This window comes from Budorcas taxicolor, chromosome 23 (genome assembly GCF_023091745.1).
Source record: "Budorcas taxicolor isolate Tak-1 chromosome 23, Takin1.1, whole genome shotgun sequence".
NCBI classification, from domain to species: Eukaryota; Metazoa; Chordata; class Mammalia; order Artiodactyla; family Bovidae; genus Budorcas; species Budorcas taxicolor.
In genome coordinates, this window is record NC_068932.1 from 43774450 (window position 1) to 43800032 (window position 25583).

The window sequence follows — 25583 nt, forward strand, 5'->3', positions numbered from 1 at the left end:
ATGATGTCCCTGGAATTAAGGCAGCACCACCTAACACATTATTTTAGTGCTGCTCTTGTACCGAATCAGCTGCCCTTTAGAAGAACAACAAGGGACCCCCAAGTTGATCCCTTGAAAAGACACAGGGTCAGATAAGAATCTCAGGTTAAATCTGTACAATAACTTCTTGAATGCCTGAACCCTAGACTCTCATATCCAGCTGCTGCCTCTGCAGCATTTTCCCTTGAATGTGTAGTATTTCAAACTCAGTGAGGCTAAATCTGAGCAAGCCTCTCAAATCTGTTCTCTCTCTCTCCCATGTTGGTTTAGGACTTTGGACCCAGCAAGTTCATTTATATTTGCTGTGTCCAAAGCTTTGGTCATCCTTGGTTTTCTCCTTTCTCTCTTATACTTCGTTCTCACTGGCTCTGTCTTCAAAATATATTCAGAATCTGGCCACCTGTCATCACCCTGGTCCAAGCCGTGATCCTCTCTTGCTTGTAGCCTTGTTTACAGATGGTTCTCGGAACAGGAGCTGCTCCACTCAGTAGTAGCTACTCACTCCTCCAGTGATTCCCTGTGTTGCTCAAAGTAAAAGCCAGTTTTATAGGCTCTTTCTGCTCTCTATCCCACACCTACTTCCCCCATTTTTAGACACACACTCTCTTTCTCTCTCTTTTCTCTCATTCCAGCAACTCTTGCAACCTTTCTTATCTGCAAATAAGCCTCAAGCCCTTTGCACTATTTCCTCTTCCTGGATTACTTTCTCTAGATTTGCCGGCTTAGCGAATGTATCTCCTGCAGGTATTTTCTCACAGGTTATCTTCCCTGGGAGGCTTCCCTGACTGCTGCATCTGAAATTTCAGTCCTTTTCCCCCAACTTTCATTTTCTTCACAACACTGGTTAACCTCCTAGTATACTTATTAGAAATCACCTCATTTGTCTCTTTCGTAAAACTTAAACTTTAGCAAATTTATTTTTAATTGGAGGATAATTGCTTTACAGTCTTCTCTTGGTCTCTACTGTACAACAGTGTGAATGCTATAAGTATACAAGAACTTAAGCTTTATGATGACCAGGAATTTTGTTTTGTTTTGTTCACAGCTGTTTCCTAGTACCTTAAACAGTCCCTGATACATAGCAGACATTCAAATTTTTGTTAATCAGTGAATAAACTTTTGCGGAAACTGGGATCTGGACAACTAGCCTTTCAGAGACAAATCTTTTTGCTTCTCTCTTAAATTTCTCCACTTTGCTTTCTCCCCACCTTTCTGTACTTTTCACCTTACAGACTGCCCTCAACCAACTTGGCTTCTTGTCACGTTAAGACAGAGCAAGTAGGTCCCATGGATCTTATTATAAGAGGTCTCAGTTTATCACTAGGTGGTCTATGGATATGGAAAGTCTGAAGTCAGATTTCTTCACATTTAATTTCTCCATCTTCCTGATGAATATTTGATAGCTTGATGAATATATAAGGGAAAGAATTATGGTATGTGTTTTCTGTACCTTGAGTCCTAAATCAGAGTTTTTTTCTTGAAAAATTTTTATTCAGTTGCCATTGGACGTGTTGCTTCCTGTTTTGCATTTTGCCTTAAGCAGCTGCATATTTCTTACATTTAACTTGTCTAGTGATCCTAGGCAGTGGCACCCCACTCCGGTACTCTTGCTTGGAAAATCCCATCGACTGAGGAGCCTGGTGGGCTGCAGTCCATGGGGTCGCTAAGAGTCAGACACAACTGAGCAACTTCACTTTCATGCATTGGAGAAGGAAATGGCAACCCACTCCAGTGTCCTTGCCTTGAGAATCCCAGGGACGGGGGAGCTTGGTGGGCTGGCGTCTATGGGGTCACATAGAGTTGGACACGACTGAAGTGACTTAGCAGTGATTCTGCTAATGAAAATGGAAAGGATTTGATACTGGAGGACAGTGAGAAGGAGTGCTGTTGAAGGCATAAAAGGAAAAGAATTGTGCTTGGCAATGGCATTAGAGATAACATATGCATTAGTAACATCTCTATTGCCCCCAAGCTTTGGGGTGACCTACAGTATGTACTGGTGTACCCCTGTTGAGAATCAGACTTAGGAGCTAACCCAGAAACTCATTATCATGGAGCATGTTGAAATGGAGTCACAAGGATTGTAATCTTATTACTGAGCAAAATTCTGATGTGTCTAAACATTGATTCTTAAAACATAGGAGATACATTAGATTTAATTTTTTCTTACAAAGTGTGTGCAAACATTTTGTTGTATTTGATGGAATGTTTTTCCCTTCCTCATAACTTCTGTTGAAAAGTAATAGTTGTGGCAGTTATATTCTGTATTTATGCTGTTATATTTTGGCCCCCTTACTATATACAGTGTTACATGCATCTGTCCACTCCAGAGTGTCAGATGTTAACTGTAGACTGTAGAAATGTCTAAAACTTGTGTGTTGTTAAACATGTCAGAATGTATTGCTTTCATTAACACTTTTTTCATTTTAACAATAATTAGTGTATAGGCTTTTTGCATTTTAAACTTTTCAGTTTATTTTGGTACTGGTGTTAAAAATCATGTGTATGATGGTTTTTCTCAAGGAAATGAATTACTAACGTTTTATTAATGGTGTTTTCTTCCTCTGATGTAAAGGGTTTCAATTCCAACATGTGTCTGTATTGGGAAGCTTCCTCATGTCTCAACAGGTAATTCTTAAAACAACACCAGCAGGGTGCCTGAGGGTTCAACTCAGTTCTGATACTGTCTACCCTGTAGGTTGAATCAAATCCTATAGGTGAAGGAGTCAGTCCCAGAAGACCTCTCTTCACTTAAGGTGCCAGAAGCCAGCCTCAAGCCCAGGTTGTTAACCTGTACTTCTGACTGCCTATAAATCAGAGGTTCCCATGACACTCCCACCCTCACGCACCTTGGGTTTGATAAATTTGTTAGAACACCTCACATAACTCAGAGAAGCAGTTTACTTACTGGGTCACTGGTTTATTATAAAAGGATGATTAAAGGATACAGATAAACGTCTAGATGACAGAGATGTGTGGAGAGTAGGGTTTGGGGGAGGGGCACGGAGCTTCCATGATGCTCTTCCCAAGTGCGCCACTGTCCTCAGATCTGTGCGTGGTCACCAACTGCAGGCTCTTGAAACTCTGTCCTTCTGGGGTTTTATGGAGGCCTTATTACATAGACGTCGTTAATTAAATCGTTGGCCACGGGGAGTCTCCCGCTTCTCTTCCCTCTCCCCTCTCTGGAAGTCAGGGTGGTATAGTGGGTAGAGCTGAACGTCACAGTCCTCTAATCACATGGTTAGTTCCCCTGGCAGCCAGCCCCCAACTTGGAGTGGGATCCAAATGTCACCTACCCTGATGTGTTTTCAGGAGCTGAGGAAAAGAGACCAAAAATATTATCTCACTGCTTTTATCACTCAGGAAGTTTAAGGGTTTGGGAAAGTTGTGAGCCAGGAACAGTGGATGAAGGTCAAATATATATATATATATTTATGCATAGTTCAGTTGCTCAGTCGTGCTGACACTGCAACCCCATGGACTGCAGCACGCCAGAATTTGCTGTCTTTCACCAACTCCTGGAGCTTGCTGAAACTTGTGTCCATCGAGTCAGTGCTGCCATCCAACCATCTCATTCTCTGTTGTCCCCTTCTCCTCCCGCCTTCAATCTTTCCCAGCATCAGGGTCTTTTCCAGGGAGTCAGTTCTTCACATCAGGTGGCCAAAGTATTGGAGCTTCAGTATCAGGGCTGATTTCCTTTAGGATTGACTGGTTGGATCTCCTCGCAGTCCAGGGGACTCTCAAGAGTCCATACTCCAATACCACAGCTCAGAAGCATCAATTCTTTGGCACTCAGCTTTCTTTGTGGTCCAGCTCTCACATCCATACATGACTACTGGAAAAACCATAGCTTTGACTAGCAAAGTAATTTGACCTTTGTTGGCAAAGTAATGTCTCTGCTTTTTAATATGCTGTCTAGCTTTGTCATAGTTTTTCTTCCAAGGAGCAAGTGTTTTTTCATTTCATGGCTGCAGTCACCATCTGCCATGATTTTGGAGCTCCCAAAATAAAGTCTCATTGTTTCCATTGTTTCCCCATCTGTTTGCCGTGAAGTGCTGGGAATGGATGCCATGATCTTAGTTTTTTGACTGTTGAGTTTTAAGCCAACTTTTTCACTATCCTCTTTCACTTTCTTCAAGAGGCTCTTTAGTTCTTCTTCTTTTTCTGCCCTAAAGGTGGTGTCATCTGCATATCTGAGTTTATTGATACTTCTCCCGGCAATCTTGATTCCAGCTTGTGCTTCATCCAGCCCGACATTTTGCACTATGTACTCTGCATATAAGTTAAATAAGCAGGGTGACAGTAGACAGCTTTGACATACTCCTTTCCTAATTTGGAGCCAGTCCATTGTTCCATGTGTGGTTCTAACTGTTGGTTTTTGACCTGCATACAGTTTGCACAGAAAGCAGGTCAGGTGGTCTGGTATTCCCATCTCTTGAAGGATTTTCCACTTTGTTGTGATCTACACAGTCAGATCTATGGCGTAGTCAGTAAAGCAGAAGTAGATGTTTTTCTGGAACTCTCTTGCTTTTTCTATGATCCAACAGATGTTAGCAATTTGATCTCTGGCTCCTGTGCCTTTTCTAAATCCAGCTTGAACATCTGGAAGCTCTCGTTCATGTACTGTGGAAGCCTGTCTTGGAGAATTTTGAGCATTACTTTGCTAGCTTGCGGAATGAGTGCAGTTGTGCAGTGATGTGAACATTCTTTGGCATTGCTTTTCTTTGGGATTGGAATGAAAACTGATCTTTTCCAGTCCTGAGGCCATTACTGAGTTTTCCATATTTGCTGGCATATTGAGTGCAGCGCTTTCACAGCATCATCTTTTAGGATTTGAAATAGCTCAACTGGAATTCCTTCACCTCCGCTAGCTTCATACGTAATGATGCTTTCTAAGGCCTACTTGATTTCTCACTTTAAGATGTCTGGCTCTAGGTGAGTGATCCCACCATTGTGGCTGTCTGGGTCATTAAGATCTTTTCTGTATAGTTCTGTGTATTCTTGCCACCTCTTAATGTCTTCTGCTTCTGTTAGGTCCATACCAACTCTGTCCTTTATTGTGCCCATCTTTGCATGAAATGTTCCCTTGGTATCTCTAATTTTCTTGAAGAGAGCTCTAGTCTTTCCCAGTCTATTGTTTTCCTTTATTTCTTTGCATTGTTCACTGAGAAAGGCTTTCTTATCTCTTTGCTATCCTCTGGAACTCTGCATTCAGATGGGTATATCTCTCCTTTTGTCCTTTGCCTTTAGCTTCTCTTCTTTGCTCAGCTATTTGTAAGGCCTCCTCAGACAGCCGTTTTGCTTTTTTGCATTTCTCTTTCTTGCAGATGTCTACCCGGAAATAGCCTCATCCCACCGTCGAAGGGCTCAGTCCCACTAGAGTGTCTCTCTCCTTTCCTGCCCCCTTCAGACGCCAGTACTAATCCAGGTTGTCACCTGTGTTTCTGACTGTAGACTATAAATCCTAGGTTCTGACAGTCACCTCCTTGGGTTCAATTTGTCAGAATGGCTTACAGAATTTGGGAAAATAGTTTACTTACTAGGTTGCTGGTCTATTATTAAAAATACATGATTCAGGAATAGCCAGGTGGAGGAGATGCATATGGCACGGAATGGGAAGGGATTCTCGCAGCACCTTCACAGGTTCATCAGCCTAGAAGCCATCCAAACCCAGCACCAGGGATTTTTATGGAGGCACGATGGATTAAATCATTGGACACATTAAATCATTGGATTGATTGAATCATTGTTTCAACATTCAGTCCATCTCCCCCCAAGGAGGTGGTAGTGGGGTGGGGCTGAACATTCCAACCTTTGAATCACTGGGTTGGTTCCCCTGGCAACCAACCTCCATCTTTAGGGGCTTTCCTAAAAGTCATCTTATTAACATAAGCTCAGAGGTGTTTGAAAGGGCTTGCTATAAGAGTAACAGAAGACTCCTATTTATTTTATCTTTATCATTCTGGAACTATTTAGGAACTGAGAACAAAACTAAGTACTGTAACAAAAGATGCCTTTATGGCTCTTAATGGGAAATTACACGGATTTTAGGAGTTATATGCCGGGAATAGTGGATGAAGACCATATATTTCTTATTCACAGTGTGGTGGTGTTTTTTTTTTTTTTTCTTGATTTGGTTGAAAGAAATGCTGTTACTGGGACTTTTGAACGATGTTTGACGCCAATGAATAGTAATGTTTTCAGTCTTCTTTTTCAAGTCAGCTAAATAAGTATGCCTAGTGAAGTTTATTGCCGTATCCTAAGGTAATCTTACCACTTGCTAGTATTGCTCAGCATTCCATAGCTAGGGCGCATTATTTGAGCTTGATTTTTAGTATGAAGTATTTGTTCTGTTTGCTTTGCTGTGTTTGCTTATACCTGATAAACTGCAGCTATTTCCATCTTTAGAATTTTTCCTGCCTTGTGGAATTGCTTAGTTTTAAGCTATGGTTACTCTGTAACTGCTGGACCATTTTATTTGTTTGTGAGGTTGGTTTTATATTGATACCAAGCTATCCTCCTGAAAGATACTCTGATTTAGTGTCCCTTTTTCCTTAATACATTGCTTTATCTATGAATGAATGTGGAGCCTACAAAAAAGGTCGTCTTAGTCTTTGACATTCAAAGCCATCACACCTTTTAAAAACATTAAAAAAAAATGGTTTGAGTTGCAATATTCTATTAAAAGCTTTTAATAGAATCCAGAATATATGCAGATTCCTGCAGCAGATCTTTGGCACTGCACCCTTAAAAGGGAAGCAGGCTGCTGCGATGCTGGCAGTGCCTTGTATGTCCTTGGTTAAATCTGTGTGATGCTCTTCGTGTAGCTAGAAGGACGATGGTGTCCTCATACACATTTTTGGTAGTGGAACTCTTTCCTGTCCTAGGTAGTTGATATTACAGGTAATGGAGTTCTTTTTGGCACTGTGAGAGCAATATTATCTTCAGCTAGTTCTGTCTTGTTTTTCTTCAAGTTTCAAAGGATTTCCTTTTGTGCTTTTGGAACTCTTGTTTTAAAATAACATTTTAAATCATGGTTTTTAAGTGAATCTTGGTAATTCTCCAGAATGTAAGATTGTAGTCTGGAGGGAATACACACTTATTTTAAGTGTTTCCCCTGGCCAGTTCAGTATGGCTTTTCATAGTGCTTCCTGACACCTGGGATAAGAAAGAAGCTTCCAGGAATGAGTGTGTCAAGGCAGATGGACGACAATGGCAGAAATAGAGCCCTGGCAGGATTCTTCTGATTGCCTTTAGTCCCTGAGACGTAATTCCTGGCTTTTAGAAATGATTGATTACACAGGGCTGCCAACTAATAATGTGCCTCCTAATGCTGAGAAAGGGAATATGTCTGATGATTCTTGGTTGTATGATACTGATGTTCGAATATGCATCACTGATTTAGTGAAGGCTTTCTTTCTTTAAAAACATTATGTTAAATGAACACATTGAATTATGAAATCCAAAAGTAGCATTTAAATATTAAGTATTAAAAGAAATATTTAGACTCCAGGGAACTTTACTGTTTACCATAAAATGTCTTTAACATTAAACATTTAATAAATTATGCACACGGTTATAAAAATCAAGCAGTTATAGAAGGAATTTATAAAGAAAATAAGTTTCCTTTTCTTTTCTCCACCTTCAGTTCTTTGTGGCGATAACTTTCCCCCATCAGCCTTTCATTCTGAGAAATTTCAAAACCAACAGATAAGTTACAAATATAATACATTGAACACCAAATGCTTTTGAAATAGGTTTTTCAGTTGTTAGTATTTTGCCGTATTTTGAGCTTTCTTTTTTTTTTTGTCTCTGTCTCTCTCTGTAAGAGCTTTTCCTGAACAACTTCAGAGTTAGCTCCAGATGTCATGACATTTACCCCTAAATATTTCAGCATTGTATGTTTTAAGAACACATTTCTCCTGTATATTCACACAGTGTAATTATCCAGAAACTCTAATATCTGAAGACCATATTCAGCTTCACTATTAGTTTCACTAATAACTTTTGTTCCAACTCCATTCAGTCAAGATTATTTAGTTGTTTTATCTCCTGTAATCTAAACAGTACCTCAGGTGGTTTTTATTTTTGTTTTTTGTTTACTCATGTCATTACCATTTTCAGAGGCCAGACCATTTGTTTTACAGAATGAGCCTCAGTTGGATGTGATTAGGTGAATATAAACATTTATCTTTTGAGGAGGAGGGAGGAGCACTACATAGGTGATTTTTTTGAAGCAAGACCTCTAATATCTCTGAATACTGTCCTTTTGTCATTGTTTTGCTTTAAAAAAATTGAATTGTGATGAAATATACATTGTGATGAAATATACATAACAATTTGCCATCTTAACTGTTTTTAAGTGTATGTATGGTTCAATGGCTTTGGTACATTCACATTATTCTGTAACATAAATAACCATTATCTGTGTCCAGAACTTTCTCCCCCTTGCAGAACTGAACTCTGCATACAGTAAGTCCCCATTCCCTCTTTCCCTGCTCCTGGCCGCTGCCACTCTCCTGTCGCTGTGAATTTGACTACTCTGGGTGCCTCAGAGGTGGAGTTGTATGCTGTTTGTCCGTTTGTGACTGCTTATTTCATTTAGTGTAATGTCTTCAAGATTTATCCATGTTGTAACGTGTCAGAATTTCCTTTTTTTTTTAAGTTGAAATAATTCCATTTCATTTATATGCCTCACTTTGTCTATTCATTTGTTGATGGACATAGCGGTAGTTTCTTGTTTTATCAAACTTGACATTATATACTGACTTCCTTTATGAGTTTAATTCATTTTTGAATAATAAAAGCAGAGCACCCTCATTGTAGAATATGTCAGAGGTAAGAGACAGTATGAAGAAAATACAGTTTATGCTATCTCTTTATAGAAGAAATCTTTCGTGTGTATATTTTGTGCATTTTGAGTATTCAGTTTTTAATATTTTTATGTAAATGAAATACATTCCTTTGTTGTTGAAGTTTACATTTTGAAGTAATTAAAATAATTTCGTCTTAAAAAAAATGAATTGTACTATGACTTTGAGTTGCCATACTTTGTTAACCTAGCTCTTATTACTGGCCTTTGATTTATTTGGAAATTTTTTATTCTCATAATGTTTTGAGGAATAAAATTGCCAGCATTTTTGATGCTTTTTTTCGATTCCCAGAAATGGGGTAATAGGATCAAATGATGTAAATGTGTCACAGGTATTTTATGCATATTAGTAAATTGCTTCCTGGAAGGACTGGACTGGTTATATTCTCATCACTGTAAGAGACTGCTTGTATAGCTGTACCTTTGCTGATGTTTGTTATTAAAAGAAGCAAGCTATCTCATTTAGTCATTTGTATTTTTTTCTGTGAATTGATTTATGTCTTCTATTTTTCTTTGTGATTTTATGAAGTTGTCTGAAGTTCTTGTGAATATAAATAATGTTTATATTAGATATGTACCGTTTATGTTTATTGAACATTTTCTTTACCCTTGTTTTTGTGGGGAGAGTTACAGCATTTTGTCTTTCACCATCTTTTTTTTTTTAAACTGAGGATTAAAATGTTTTTTCCAAGTAATTTCCATTTTGATTTATTAAATTCTCCTTTAATTTGGGTGGTTCTGTCTTACATAAAATAGTTCTGCTTCATTTGTTTTGAGGCTCTTTATTTTGATTTTTGTTTTTTATATCAGTATCGCACTTCTGCTTAAACAATTATGGCTTTATTAGATATCTTAAAATCTCAAAGGCAACTGTCCAACCTGTTCCACCCTCCCATTGCTTTTCAGAGTTGTCTTAATTTTCACCTTTTCTTTGTCCATTCGTGTACACGTTCAGATGATCATTAAGTGTGCTCCCAAGCACTCAGAAAGAAGTCAGGGCTCTCAGTAAGTTTGTGGTCTGGTCAGTGTAGTGTGATAATTTTAGGAGAGGAAATAAAGGAGGCTAGAACAGTAAGTCTGTACCCTAATCTCATTGGGAAATTCGGAGAGGACTTACAGGAAGAGATGACATCTAAGCCAGAACCTTAGAAGAGGGGAAAGAGTGTTTCTGTCAGAGGGAATTGCTTTCGTTAAGACCCCAGAGGCTAGGGAGTGTGGCCCATCCATTCAGTTGAAGTCTGCAGGTTGGAGTGTAGAATGGGAGCTGTGAGAGAGATGGCTGCAGGGTAATGCTGGGCCTTTCAAGCCTTTTAATCTGGTTACAGATTGTGTAAGGGCACAATTGCTTAGTGTAAGGGCAGTGGTAAACATTTGGAAGGGGACTGCCTTCATCTGATGTGTGGATGGGAAGCTCATTCCAGTCAGTGTCTAGAGACTAGATTGTGGTGGGGGGCAGCACTGGCGGCAGACAGATCATCTAGAAGGAGATGACTGCAGTCCAGATAAGAAAGGGTGCAGCCTTGACCTGAGGTCGAGACAGTGGTGGGTGGAATAAGGGGGATATATTTGAGAGAGACTTTAGTGGCTCAGAGGTTAAAGCGTCTGCCCGCGATGCGGGAGACCTGGCTTCAATCCCCGGGTCGGGAAGATCCCCTGGAGAAGGAAATGGCAACCCACTCCAGTACTCTTGCCTGGAGAATCCCATGGATGGAGGAGCCTGGCAGGCTACAGTCCATGGGGTCGCAAAGAGTCGGACACAACTGAGCAACTTCACTTTTCACTTTACAAAGGTAGGATGGGTAAAACTTGGAAGAATTGATATTGGAGTTGAGGCGAGAATTAAGAAAGATACTTGGGTTTTTGGCTTGGACACTTGGGTTGGCTATTAGTATTGTTTTTCTGAGATATCGAAGACAGGAAGTTCTGTTTTAGGCATGCTATAGTGAGAATGTCTGAAACTTTGGGAGAAAATTTACCACTCGGTATTATGTGGATTTTTCTGTGGATTGTTGTGGGGGCCTGAGTGTTTACTGAAGCTGTGGAACCTTCTCTTGCAGTAGCAAATCATAGCAACTTCCTTGTTTTGTGCTTCTTTCTGAGGACCTTATCAGGATGAACTAATACCTTTTCCAATCTGATGATTCTCTTCTTAATTCTATCAATATTTTGGCTAGAAGAAGAGTTATGTGAACATAATCTAAAAAGTATAAAGTTGTGCCATGAGAGGTTTTCTTTTTATCTATCTGCCCCTTTTAAAATGCTTATTTACTCTCTAATTTTCTCACTTGTAAAAGAGAGTAGCTAGACTTAGTCTCTTCACTTTCATGCATTGGAGAAGGAAATGGCAACCCACTCCAGTGTTCTTGCCTGGAGAATCCCAGGGACGGGGGAGCCTGGTGGGCTGCCGACTGTGGGGTCTGGCACGACTGAAGCGACTTAACAGCAGCAGCAGACTTAGTCTAATTCAGTTCCTCTTAGAAGGCTGATCTAAAATGGTATAACTTTAAACATCTAATGATTAGTTTTAAATTTGTGCAGGATAGCTTGACAGTAGAGCAGATGAGATTTTTTCTTGAAGAACTGTAATATCCCTTCAGTTGACTTTTTGACAACATTTTAAGTAACCATTCTAATTTGAACTCACATTCATCTTTAACCCATTAACGTTGGTCCTCATCTCTGATCGCCTTCCCAAAATAACTTTGTGACATGTTCCTTTCTACCCTTCCATTGTGCTTTAGCAGTAATTCTTCCTGCATGGCAAGGTATCTGTCCATTCAGCTGTTTTTTGGTGACTGTGGGGACTTGTATTTCCACGGCAGTTAGCGGTGATCAGAGATGTGAGGGGGTAAGAGCTCGAAAGTGTAAACTGCGTTTATCGTCGCTCGTCGTGATTAATAATAGAACATTTAAAGAGGCTCCTTAGATTATTATTTTTACTTCCCTATCATTTGAATTCATTTTTCTAAAGAGGATGTTTCTGGGAGTTCCCTGGTTAGTGGTTAGGATTCTCAGCCTTCACTGCTGTAGCCCAGGTTTAATCCGTGGTTGGGAAATGGAGCCCACAAGCCACACGACACAGACAGAAATAGAGAGGATCTTTTCATAATGAAGTAAGTTTATTGAATGAATTGAATAGAAGCTCATCTTGATAAAGTATAGATTCAATTAAGAATTTGTTTCCAATTTATGATTTTCACATCTTGGTTTTTTGAAAAGGTATTGTTTACTAGCACTATTCTAGGAATAGAAATGATAGATTTTGACTTGTTGCCATTGGTTATTATGTGAAAAATGCATCTAGAAGGTGATTTGTTTGGTCTTCTCAAACTGTTTTTGGGATTGCCATGAGCTTGCATATACTTAAGATACACCTAAAAATATCGAGGTCATTTTATTTAAAAAACAGCTTCTATTTGAGTATTGAGAGCGATGGCTGTGTCTGTCTTAAGTTCATCTTTGAACTGTAGCCAAATGGTTAGGAGTCTGAAGAACTGGGTGGTCAAGTTTCCTTTTTAGTATGCAAAGACAGTAAAGGGAATTAGACTCCAAGTAGAGGAAAACTGTCCAGATGTTGTAGCCACCGACATCTGCATCTTTCTACTGACCAGAGTAAAGGGCATTCTGAACATTACCACTTAAAACTAACTTTTCTCTTTAAGGGCTCCTGAAATTGTGCCAGCTGACTCCAAGTCCACCCTGACCCCACAGCATAAAGCATGCTGTGATGTCACAGCTACCATAGAACTCCAGGGTAGTGTTGAGCTGGCCCATGTGGGCTCAGGTAAGTCCTGGCTTTTTTTTTACCATTTGGCATTCTTTTCAAAGTTAGTTACCATTATGATTTTATGTCAAAAGAAACAAGGCAAAACTTTGAAAACTGTGCCATATATGGGGGAAAAAATAAGTCTGTTTTCTAAATATCTATGAGCCAGCTCCATATTCTAACCAACGGAGTTCCATAGTAGCTGTGAAGTCCTCCGTGAGTTGTGACCTGTGACTTCAGAATATGTTAAATTCTACTCCTGGCCCACCTTACGGAACAGTATGCGTGTTTTTTTTTTTTTTTCCTCTTCTTCTTTTTCATTTCACTTATTCTGAGGTCTCTATGTTTTTAAAAGTATTTTAACTTTATCAGTAACTATGTATCACCACTTAGCTAGTGTATGTTTCAATCAATTTTGAATGTGTAGTGGTACTGCCAATTAGTTTTTAAAGTTAATCTTCTCAGAGTGCCTTCAGCTGTGTTTTTAATTGGTTTTCATAACATGGGCTTCCCTGGTTGCTCAGAAGGTAAAGAATCTGCCTGCAGTGCAGGAGACCTGGGTTCAGTCAGCTGGGTTGGAAAGATCTCCAGTATTCTTGCCTGGAGAATTGATGGACAGAGGAGTCTGGTGGGCTACAGTCCACGATGCCGCAGGGTCAGACGTGACTGAGTGACTAACGCTTTCACGTTCACTTGGAGTAGGAGGGGCAGAGCGTGTAATACATGGTCGCTAAATTTTCAGGCCAGCATACCAGAGAAAGAACCTTCCCTAACTGCTGGCGTCAGTCTGAGATGTCAGTAACCTAGAAAGCTTGTGTACGCTACCTATTTCTGTTCTACTGGGACTTTCCAGTTTTTTCATGGTCTTTGTGGCATTAAGTGAGGGTTTACCACTTAGATTTATTTACTGTATTTTCGTACTTACCACTTCTTTTACTTTCTTCCTGCTTTCCTTTTATCCCCTAATGTTAAAAGGTGGTAAAAATGTTATGTGAAGGACTCAAAGACATTTTCTTAGTTGCTTTGCATATAATCTGATGCTTTTTTTCTCCCTAAGGAAACATGTGTAGCTAAAACTTAAAATCTCAGTATAGGTCAGGTCCTTTAGACACCATGTTGACAGTGAAAACCCATCTGTGAAGAAACTGTAATCACTAGCTCCTCTTGAGCAGTGTGTAAGTGATATACAACAAACATTTGGACAGTTCATTGACGTTCTCGTGAAATTTGATTTGTAATAAATTTACTGATTTTTCGTAGCCCAGAATTCACCCAGCAGTAACTGAAACTAAGAGCTCTTAATTATGGTTAATGAAAAGAATGGAATTATGTATTCCTAAAATATTAGACAATGAAGTATTTTTCTTTTAAATGTTATTTTGTCTCTGTAGTTGAATTCGTGTTTTTCGTGTTCTAGAAAGTTTGGGTATTTATTTTATGCTCTGAAGAATAGAGAACAAGATCTCTGTTCACCTTCATTTTCTGCCCTCCTGTATGTATATATTCCAGGCTAAGGGCAGCAGCATTTCCCATTCACAGTTTAATGCAGAGCTTGTGGTCAGGGGAAGTAGTTGTTTTTGAGATCTTGGATTAGGCCAAATAGAAATCAGTTTGCATGTATGTATGTCAGCTTTATTGAGATGTAATTCACATACCATGCAGTTCATCATGTGAAGTCCTGTTTTTGGTAAAATGCGCGGAGTGTGAAGGCAGGCTGGGAGCCACCGCGCCAGGCACAGCTGCTGAGCTTGCTGTGCTGTTTGGGCTGCACTCTCCCCACCTTTGACTGGCTGATTGGCTTCTAGTTACAGAAATCCTTTAGGAACATTAGAGAGGAAATGAATTCTTGAGCATGAGCGTGTATTTCTGAGGTGAGATCCTTCCAGACATCAGCTGTGTGATGAATTAAAATAGTGAAGACAGCAATTTAGAAGATGTCTTCTCCAACCAGAAAAGCACAGTTAGTTGGCATTTACTTTTAGATTACCTCATCTTTGGGAAACAAAAAAATATGGGGGTATATGTACACACACTGTCTCTCGTGTGCATACATGCACTGTGTAGGTCTTCCTCTTTTTTCAGGGAAATTGATCAGAACTTTTTGGTCCTTTTGTTGCTTTTGAAAGTGCTTAGAACATTTTTTGTATCACACAAAATTTTATAGATGCATATAATTTTAGGCTGAAGCTAAAAACTGTAAAAGGTACAGTGATACTGCACCTAGGAGTAGTTAACAGCTTTGCTAGAGCTGAAGTGAAAAGTTGTTGCCTTCGTAAGGAAGTAGTGTATACATGAAATGGAACAGGGCATGTTCAGTTAAAAAAAAAGCTGTATTAAATTATTCAAAATGTCATGAACCCTACTAGATTATTTTCATCTGTTCATTAAAACAGGTAGATTTTATATTTCTGTGTCTGATCTCCAGGCTTGCTCTTTTGAGAAGTCCACCTCTTTTTATCTCATGCCAGCTATATTACGTTTCAGCCCTGATGATGTCTCCAGGGCGCTGTGCCTCATAAGGTTTTGTTGAAGTCCTTTATGTGTTGGAGTGGGGGCTACAGCTGTCCTTAGGTGTTTATGTTGAGGAATGTATTAACCTATATTGCTGTGAAATAAAAATTTATCTAGGAAGGTATTATCATTTGAAACCATGGGTTCTTAACCTGAAAAATGTTGTTTCAGGGGTTGGGGGTCATCTTTCTGGGGAGAGGATCTATTTTTGCAGAAGGGATCTTTGATCCCAGAGTTGGAAAACTTTGAAGCTGGCTTTTTATGGTTCACAAGTATGATGAAGGGCTGTTTTGAGCATAGGAACCATGTTTTTACGTTTCTCACATTGCCTGGCATATTGCTGTCTGTTTCATGGGCATTCAGTGAATGTGGGAATTATCATTTTAAAGCTTTGTTATTGTTAATAACGGGGGAGATTGTGACATTGAACCAGTCTATTACACTTTAAGGAACAAGTCTTATTTATCTAATTCCTAATTCAAGATAGCAGTTTAAAATGCAAGTATACTAAGAAATATTTTTAGCTAGTAGCAGCATTTTATGTAACACATTTTTCTTGATGTAATTTAGGAAGCAGTTATTTAGTCCTGCAGTCTTGGGGTGGGGGTGTGTGTGTGTACCACTATTTGTGGTAAATTTGAAGCTAACCTGCACCTTCATATTTTCGCCAAGGTTATTTGCTTATTATTCACAGATACACTGCACTTACTAAATAAGATTTCTGTTATTACCTAACATTAATTTGTGTTAAGAATAATAACATAGTTTAATGGGAACAGAAAGTTCTTTATGGATTTGGGAAAATTGGAAACTTGTTTTGTACCTCTACCCCAACTGGTTTATCGCATTTCGTTTTAGCATATTTCTATTCAGAATTATCTAGCTCAAGTTTTATTATATTAATAATTTAATAATTCTTAATGGGTATAAGGAAGACTTTACTGTGAGAAATTCTGAAATCAAAGTATTGCTAACTTTTACTTACATTAAACATTTATTTTAACTGCTTTTAATTGTCTCAGTTAACAGCCATGTGGAAGGAAAGCTGAGCATTTACTTTGATTCAACTTTAAAAATGCAGCATAGGGACACCCCTGGTGGTCCAGTGGTTAGGATTTGGTGCTTTTACTGCCAAGGACCAGGGTTTGATCCCTGGAGGGGAACTAAGGTCCTGCAAAGCCACTCAGTGCAGCCATAAAAAGGGAGGGGGTCAGAATAAAGGGCAGAACTTGCCCAACAGCGGCAGCAAGCACATCCTTGTGTCCTTGGTTTCTGCAGAACCAGGACCAGAAAACAGGGCTTTAATGTCTTCACACTAGATGGTTGATCTTTGATCCTCTTAATATATTCTAATAATTTCTCTAAACTTTACCAGAGCATGGAGCCAGCACTAATGGGATGGTAAGTGCCCAGCTAGGCAGTTCTAGTTCTGGAAGGAAATGAAAGGGAAAGGAATACACTGTCATTTCCTTTGTATTCTTTAGGACATTTGAATGATGCCCTGGGATCCAGGAATCACAAAGAATCAGAGTTTTGAGTGACTGCTACAGGTTTGTGCTTTTTGAAGAAAAATAGAATTAAACTTATTTTCTGTCCTGATGCTTGTTCTAGGTGTTGTAGAAGGTGATTTAGCTGCTATTGAAGCTTACAAATCGTCGGGAGGGGACATTGCCCGCCAGCTCACTGCAGATGAAGTCCGCTTGCTGAATCGCCCTTCTGCTTTCGATGTTGGCTATACTCTGGTACATTTGGCTATACGTTTTCAGAGGCAGGATATGCTAGCAATATTGCTTACAGAGGTGAGTGTGGCATTCTGATTAAATATTCTTTTATAAGAAGGAAATGTGTTCTTTAGTTTTTATTTTTGATGTTTTAATATTTCTCAGTTCTTAAATGTTTTAGATTTGATCAGCCCTCTTTTAAAAATGACATTTAAAATGAAGAGACTTCAACAGAAGGGATATGTGTTTTTTAAAACAGGACGTTTTGCCACAATGATTGAGTCATATGTTTGATTTGAAAAAAACCGAAATGCATTAGTCATTCATTCAGCTAACACACATTTATTGAGTACCTGCCATGTTGAAGGTACTGGGCATAAAGGGGTGTAATGGTGAAGACATTGGCTCCTCCTGCAGTGAATCTCCAGTTACAGTGATTCTGTACAGAGTGCAGTTTCATAGATGGAAGTGTCAGGTGCTGTGGGGAGTACTTGAGAAAAGTGTTTTCTGGTACCTTACTTACCTTCTTACCCGCAGCAGGTAATGTTTTAGCTGAGATCTGAAGGAGTAGGATGAATTAGCTTCAAAATAGGTGGAGAAGAGAACGGCTTTGAGGAGGCTCTTCAGAGGCAGGGGTGGTGGTGTTTGTGGCGAATTCGGAGCTGGTGGGCAGCTCAGCGTGGTTATATGGCGGATGGGATGTGAGAGAGACAAGTAGGGGATGCAGTGTGAAGGATCTTCTAGGCCAAAGACCTGGAAGATGATTCTGAGGGCAGTTAAAGGCTTTGAAAAGGCTTAGGTAGAGGGACAGCGGACTGAGAGGATGAGAGTGTTTTGGCCACTGGAATTTGAGAGGGGCGAGCCTGCTTAGGACACTGCAGTGATGCTGGCAGGAATTCCGCTGGGACAGTAATGGCAGTGGCCGGTTTGAGAGAGATGCTGAAGATGCCAGCGGAGTTAAGCGGATGGACTGGCTGTGGGGAGTAATGGTGGGTGGGCGTCAAAGTGGCTTTTGGGTTTCTAGATTAGATAACTGGGTAGATGTTACAAGTAACAGAGGTTGGAATGAATTAATTAGGATGTGACTGTATCATCCAGGTTTTTTTTTAAATAAGAGAAATAGGTTAAAAGTGCAGAGTGTTTGATTAGTTGTTGATTCAAATCCATTATGGTCAGTATACTCCTTCTGTGTATGCTTGTTTGTGTATTTGAGCTCTCCAGTATCTGGAAACATTTATGCACAGAGCATAAAGTGGGAGGAGTGGTTAAGAAATATGAATGTTAGGTAGAGGCGTGATTGAAACGGCTTGCTATTGTGTTTAGTTTCTAAGAGTCCAGTTAAACCAGGGGCAAGGTAGGGCTTGAGAGACAGTTGTGCTGAAAGCAAAGGGCAGGCTTACTGAAGACAGGGCTTCCCTGGCGGCTCAGATGGCGAAGAATCTGCCTTGAATGCAGGAGACCCGAGTTTGATCCCCAGGTTGGGAAGACCCCCTGGAGAAGGGAATGGCAACCTATTCCAATATTCTCGCCTGGAGAATCCCATGGACAGAGGAGCCTGGTGGGCTACAGTCCGTGGGATCGCAAAGAATCGGACACAACTTGGCAACTAAGCAGCAGCAGCAGCAGCGGGTTCCCCTCTGGCTGGTACAGGTCTCTGAGAAGGTTCTGGAGGGACTGGTGTAAGCCATCAGCCTCCTAAGAGCATTCCGAGGACTCACAGTGGGAAGATAGTAGAACCCCAGTGTATTTATTTACAGCTGGGTAACAGATCCCCTCAAAACTTAGCAGCTTACCACAACAAACACTTGTTATCACAGTTTCTGAGAGTAAGGAATCCAGGAGCAGCTTAGCTGAATGATTTTGGCTCAAGGTCTCATGAGGTTCCAAATTGCCAGGGCTACTGTTGTCAAGAGGCTCGACTGGGGCTAGAGGCTGTGGTTCTAAGTATACTCATGTGGGTGTTGGCAAGAGGCTTCAGGTCCTTGTCCTGTGGGCCTGTCCGTAGGGTTGCGTGTCACATGCTGGCTGGTCTCTCCTTGAGCAAGTGAGCCGAGAGAACGTGAGGAAGAGAGAGGGGGACTGTGAGAGAGTGAGTGAGGTGGAAACCGCGGTGTCTTTTCTGTATAGCCTAATGTAGGAAGTGATACTCCATCATTTCTGCCATATTCTGTGGTACACATGGACCAGCCCTGGCACACACCATGGGGGAGGTGGAGAGGACGCTTGTTCTCGGGAAAGAACAGAGTCGGTGGTGGAATTTAGTCTCCGTGGTGTGCGCACTCCACAGGACAGAATCGAAGGGGTCAGTAGGGAGACTGGGATGGGGGAGCATGAGTCTGGGCTGAGGGCTGTGTCTGCAGACGGGGCACAGAGCCAGCCAGGGCCTTCGGGGTTGAGAACAGGGGAGCGTTACATTTTGGGAATGTGTGTCTGGGGCTGGGGGCTTACTTAATGGGATTTTAAACCATGAGCCCTGTTTGTAGTCTGGTGGAATAAATGGACTGCTTTTCAAACTGTTGTTTTTAAATATATAAAACAGAAAATAGATTTGCAAAGGAAATCAGTTACAGTGAAACATATAGTTGTCAGAATATTAAATTTGTGATGTATAAGAACATGCATTTTAAATGTAGGCAAATGAAATGAAGGATTTAAATTAAATTGAACTTCCTGTTCTAGTTCATGGACCCTTCCCAAGTTCATGGGCCCTAAATTAGCAAGTAGGCTAAGGAGCTGATGGAGAGTCATGAGGCTGAAGAGGCTGGGAGATAAGGGGCAGGGTTCAGGGGCAAGTGCTTAAGGATGGTGGCAGGAGGAGAGGTTTAGCAGTCAGTCACTAGTTCTAAGGTTTCTTCTGAGGTGTTCAGTGTTCAAAATCTCCCCAGGATTTTGCAAAGGGACTAAGGGTTAGCAGTTTCGAAAAAGCTATTTTTGAGTTTACTTTTTTGAGATCCATTTTAATGCTGTTATTTAAGAAATAGTTATATTCTGAAAATATTTAATATTTTTCCACAATTTGTTGCTTAGGTTGGGCTTGTGGAGTTCAGGTGTGGTGACAACTTCACCGTCAGTGTTAATCCTGGCCAGTAATGTTTAGAACTGAATTTTCTTGCAAGGATTTTCAGAAGGGGGTGTCTGATGGTTGTCATGAGTATACAGGGTGTTTGAAACACTGTTCACTTACCTCAGTAGTCATTACAATTAAGTGTGTCCACGCATGTTATGTAGATGGCAGTATCATAAAACTTTGTGTGTGGCTTTATTGGAAGATCTGCTGCAAGCCCCACTTGTGACTGGAAGTCTGTTCATGAAGGTCGCCCAGGTTAGTGGCTGCAGCTGTAGTGACAGAGTGGAGGGTCACAGCAGACTCATTTCCTCTCGAGTAGATGGATACTCACCTTGGGTTTCAGGATTCTCTGTGTATAGATTTCTTGAGCTCCACAGAGGAAGACAACTTAAATGTAAGATAATGCTTTTTCATCCTTTGTTGTTGTTCATCATTTTTAAAAGGACAGGAAAGTTCTTGCTCAGGTTTCATTCCTGTTGAGTTGTACTACTTCAGAACTTTGTTGTCTGCTCTACACTTGGGGAAGCCAGCTGCTTTTTAAAGTATACAAAATTATAGGGACTTCTCTGATGGTCCAGTGGTTAAGATGCTTCCCCTGCAAGCAGTGTGGGTTTGATCCCTGGTTGGGGAACTAAGATCCTGCTTCTACTTTCCTCTTTCTCTGTGAGCTGGAATTCCCTGTTTAAGAATGTTTTTATTAGGGGCCTGATAGTTATTCTTAACTTCGCTTTCTGTACTCATTCCCTCTCCTGTGATGAACCTTTGTGAACAGCTCTGTCTTACATACATTTTTATATGCTTGTTTGTATATTTCCGTGGGATAAATGCCACTAAAAATTACTGAATTACTGAATCGAGAGGGTAAAGCATTTTTATCTCTGTTTCCCAGGAAAGTTGTACTGATACATACTGTTGAGGACATAACACCAATATCTCATATATTTAAAATAAAAACACCTTAAGTTACTGGGAAGTTTTGGTAATTTCTTTTTAATGTTGTTGATTTCTGCTTCCAGTGATGATGAATGAGATGTAGAGGAAAGTGTCTTTTGTATTTAAGGTGTCTCAACAAGCTGCAAAGTGTATTCCTGCAATGGTGTGTCCTGAACTGACAGAGCAGATCCGTCGTGAGATCGCTGCCTCTCTTCACCAGAGAAAAGGGGACTTTGCTTGCTATTTCCTAACTGACCTTGTAACATTTACATTGCCAGCAGGTAACTCCAAATCTCTTTGTGAAAACAAATTTCCACTTTATTATATTCTTTCAGTGTCTGAATGAAAATGATTGTTAGAAAACAGATAGCCACTATTAGTGGCTATCAGCTTGACTGTCCTGTTTTACTGAAAGTAATCACTGTATAGGCCATTTATAAACTAATGCTATAGAGCTGAGAGGAAGACAGCAGCTGGTAATAACTGACTTCTTTGTGTGCCTCAGATATTTTTAAGAATCTGTTTTATCCACTTTTTTTTTTCTGTTTTTTTTAGAGTGTTATGAATCAGGTTTTTTCTTTTTCTTTTCACATGTGTTTATTATTTTTAAATTAGATAACTATTGGTTACCTGATATTAGGAGATAAGATCAGAACATGGGTTTTTGATGGGTAGATACAAATTATTTGAATCAAAGATACTGGCATTCTTTTCAAAGCGTCATTGCTTTACTTCGCTCATTATGTTAATTTCTACTATATTTGTGAAGCAACTTTATATTTTCCAGTTCCATGACAAGTGGAAATGTTTTCCAGGTTGTTTTTTCTCAGTTGACACTGAATAAATACACTGAACACCTAAAGTTTCTAAGTAAAACTTAGATTTTGGTTTTGAGTGTTCTGAGCTTTCTATTTTAAGCTTATATTAAGATGTGAGCAGAGGTGTTTACAAAATGATAGGAAATTACAACCAAGCCTTACAAAATTAGACAAATTTCATTTCAAATGCACTCTCTATATATTTAAACTTATTACACTAAGTGATTAGATTTTATTTTGAATTGAAAATAGTTCTGTAGTTTAAAAAAATGTTGTAAGGGTAATCATGCTTTTTATTCTAGACTACTCAATTAGTAAACTGAATAGAGCATAGAAAATTTCAGGAAGGTGATAAAAACAAATTTGTGTGCCAAAAGGAATGGTTCATTGACTTTTGTAAGAAGATTCTAAAGTCTGCAAAAACAGTTCTGAGCAGAGATTGAGCGTGGCGGAGGTGGGGCGGCAGAAAACAGAATTTGTCTGTTTTTAACCTGAGTATCAGAGACCTCTGTTCTTCTTCTGTTTTTTTTTTTTTTCCCCCTTTAATTTCAGCTATATTAAGTTGTCATTAACAGAAAATTGTAAGATTTTAAGATGCACATTGGTGATTTGGGGCTTCCCTGATAGCTCAGTTGGTAAAGAATCCGCCTGCAATGTGGTTCCTGGTCGGGAAGATCCGCTGGAGAAGGGATAGGCTACCCACTCCAGTATTCTTGGGCTTCCATTGTGGCTTGGCTGGTAAAGAATCCGCCTGCAATGCTGGATACCTGGGTTTGATCCCTGGGTTGGGAAGATCCCCTGGAGAAGGGAAGACCTACCCACTCCAGTATTCTGCGTAGAGAATTCCATGGTGATTTGATTCACACATAAATTGTGAAAGGATCCCCCCCACCCCCACCCAGTCTAGTTAGTTAACACACTTATTACCTCGCCTTGTATTTATCTATTTATATTTTGGGTGAAAACATTTATGTTTTGTTCTCTTAGAGAATTTCAAGTGTACAATACAGTGTTACTGATTATCATCACTATGCTTTACATTAAATCCCATCCTTCTTCATCTTATGGCTTATAGTTTGTACTTTCACCAGTTTCTCCCCATCTTTTTTTTTAAGATCCGTATATAAGTGATGCCAAGCAGTATTTGTCGTCTTCTGTTGAACTTATCTCGCTTAGCATAGCATCTCCAAGGCCCTTCTATGTGTTGCAGATGGCACGATGTTTTCTTTGTCATGGTTTAGTAACCCATCTACTTTATATTTATTCACCATTGATAGACACTTCGGTTCTTTTTGTATGTTGGCTATTTCGAGTAACATTGCAGCCAGCGTGGGGATACAGGTTTGTCATCTCTATTGTCTGCATACCCAGAAGTGAGATCGCTGGATCATTTTTGATAGTTTTATGTTTTTGAGGATCCTCCATAACGTTTTCTGTAGTGGAAGCCCTTCTCCAGTTTACATTCCCACCAGTGGTGCACAGGGGTTCCCTTTTCTCTGCATTCTTGTCTGTATTTGTTATCTCTTGTCTTTTTGATAATAGCTGATTATTATTACTGGTTCAGATGCTTTTCGTCTTACTATTTGTAGATAGATCACTGTTTTGACAATGAAGTACAGAAAGAAACTATTCTGCACCTCATATACACAACTCATGAGATACATACATGTTTTTTTAAAAGACGCTGCTTGACAGTCTTCAGTGGAAAGGGAGTTATTTTAGAGGAAGTTACTGTTAGATATTGGCATCAAATTTTTTAAGTTATGAGGCATTTAAAGATTTTTTTAAGACAAGGTTTTTCTTTGTAGATATTGAAGACTTGCCTCCAACAGTCCAAGAAAAATTATTTGATGAGGTGCTCGATAGAGATGTTCAAAAAGGTAAGCATGAAACTAATGAGTATAATTTAATTTTTAGTGATTTCAATAAATGTTTTGCTCTGTTTTGTAAGCTTTGGAGTAGTTTGGTGTATAGTCATCATATTTTATTTCTACTTTAAACTGAAAATGTATAAAGTCCTTAAGAACAGTATTATGCTGTTAAAACAGCTCATTCACAGCTCATAACTGTGGTAGAGTGAATAAAGGTATAAAAGTTTTAAAATCTTGGTTTTGTGTTTCCTATTCTAGGATGAGTATTTTTTCATAATAAACATTTTAAGAAAATAAATTGTAAAGAATTTAAAAATTAAATAAATTATTCTAGGGCCTCAAGATGTTTCCATTACTTAAAAGGTTTATATTTCAATTGATCAGAATTTCTAGCTGTTTATTAGTATATTACATAGGCATTTTTTAACACTTCAGAGAATAGTTTCTTTCTTCCAAGGGCTTCCCTGGTGGTGCAGACGGTAAAGTGTCTGCCTGCAATGTGGGAGACCCAGGTTCAATCCCTGGGTCAGGAAGATCCCCTGGAGAAGGAAATGGTAACCCAGTCCAGTATTCTTGCCTGGAAAATCCCATGGACTGAGGAGCCTGGTAGGCTACAGTCCACAGGGTCACAAAGAGTTGGACATGACTGAGTGACTTCACTTTCTTTCTTTCTTTCTTCCAAATAGAATATTTCTAAATTGCAGAAGAATGAAACTGAACATGTTACATTTATTTACTTACTTGCGTCTTTATTTATATTGTAGTTGACTTACAATATTGTGTTAATTTCTTCTGCTATATAGCGAAGTGATTCTATTATACTTCAACATATGTTCTTTTTTATAGTCTTTTCCATTATGGTTTGTCACAAGATAATTGAATATGTTCCCTATGCTATATAATAGGATCTTATTTATCTGTTCCATATATACTAGTTTCCATCTGCTAACCCCAAACTTCCACTCCATCCCCCACCAGTCTTGGCCACCAGAAGTCTATTGTCTGCGTCTGTGAGTCTGTTGCCTGGAGAATTCCATTCATGTCATGTTTTAGCTTCCACCTTCTAAGTGCTGTCAGCTGGTATTTGTCTTCCTGACTTCGCTTGGTATGGTGAACTCTAGGCCGTCCGTGTTGCTGCGACTGGCATGGTCTCGTTCTGTTTTCTGGCTGCGTAGTATTCCATTGTGTATGTGCACCATATGTGTTCATCCACTCATCTGTCAAGGGACATTTCGGTTGTTTCCATGTCTTGGTTATTGTGAATAGGGTTGCTATGAACATAGGAGGAGCGTTTGTTTATTTCAGTTACGGTTTTGTCCAGGTATCTGCCCAGGAGTGGGATTGCTGAATCATATGGCAGCTCTATTTTTAAAAATTTTTTCAAGAACCTCCATACTGTTTTCCATATTGGCTGCACCGGTAGTGCACGAGGGTGTTCCCTTTTCTCTACACCCTCTCCCGGGTGTATTTGTATACTTTTAAATGATTATCACTCTGACCAGTGTGAGCTGGTATTTCATTGTAGTTTTGATTTGCATAATTCTAGTAATTAGCATTGTTAAGCATCTTTTCATGTGCCTTTTGGACATCTGTATGTCTTTGGAGAAATGCCTGGTTAGGTCTTTTTGCCCATTTTTCAGTTGGGTGGTTTTTCTGTGGTTGTGTTACATGAGAGCTGTTTGTATATTTTACAAGTTAAGCCCTTTTTTGGTGGCACTGTTTGCAGATATTTTCTCCCTTCCAAACCTTGTCATCTCTTTTTGTTTATGGTGTCCTTTGCTGTGCAAAAGCTTTTAAGTTTGATTAGGTCTCATTTGTTTATTTTGCTTTTTTCTATTGCCTTGGAAGACTGACCTAAGAAAATATTAGTACAGTTTATGTCAGAGAATGTTTTGCCTTTGTTCTTCTCTAGGAGTTCTATGATATTATGTCATATATTTAAATCTTTAAGTCATTTTGAGCATATTTTTGTATTTGTTGTGAAG

The 25583-nt window shown here is 39.5% G+C and overlaps 1 protein-coding gene across 2 annotated transcripts in view; it reads left to right on the forward strand.

Moving 5' to 3' along the window:
• Positions 1 to 25583, forward strand: part of ZRANB1 (zinc finger RANBP2-type containing 1) — a 68485-nt gene that overhangs the window by 31492 nt on the left and 11410 nt on the right. For both annotated transcript variants that reach the window (XM_052660698.1, XM_052660697.1), the window contains exons 3-5: positions 16800 to 16987; positions 21037 to 21190; positions 23536 to 23607. In XM_052660698.1, the coding sequence (XP_052516658.1) occupies positions 16800 to 16987; positions 21037 to 21190; positions 23536 to 23607 (414 nt within the window). The remainder of the gene's footprint in view (positions 1 to 16799; positions 16988 to 21036; positions 21191 to 23535; positions 23608 to 25583) is intronic.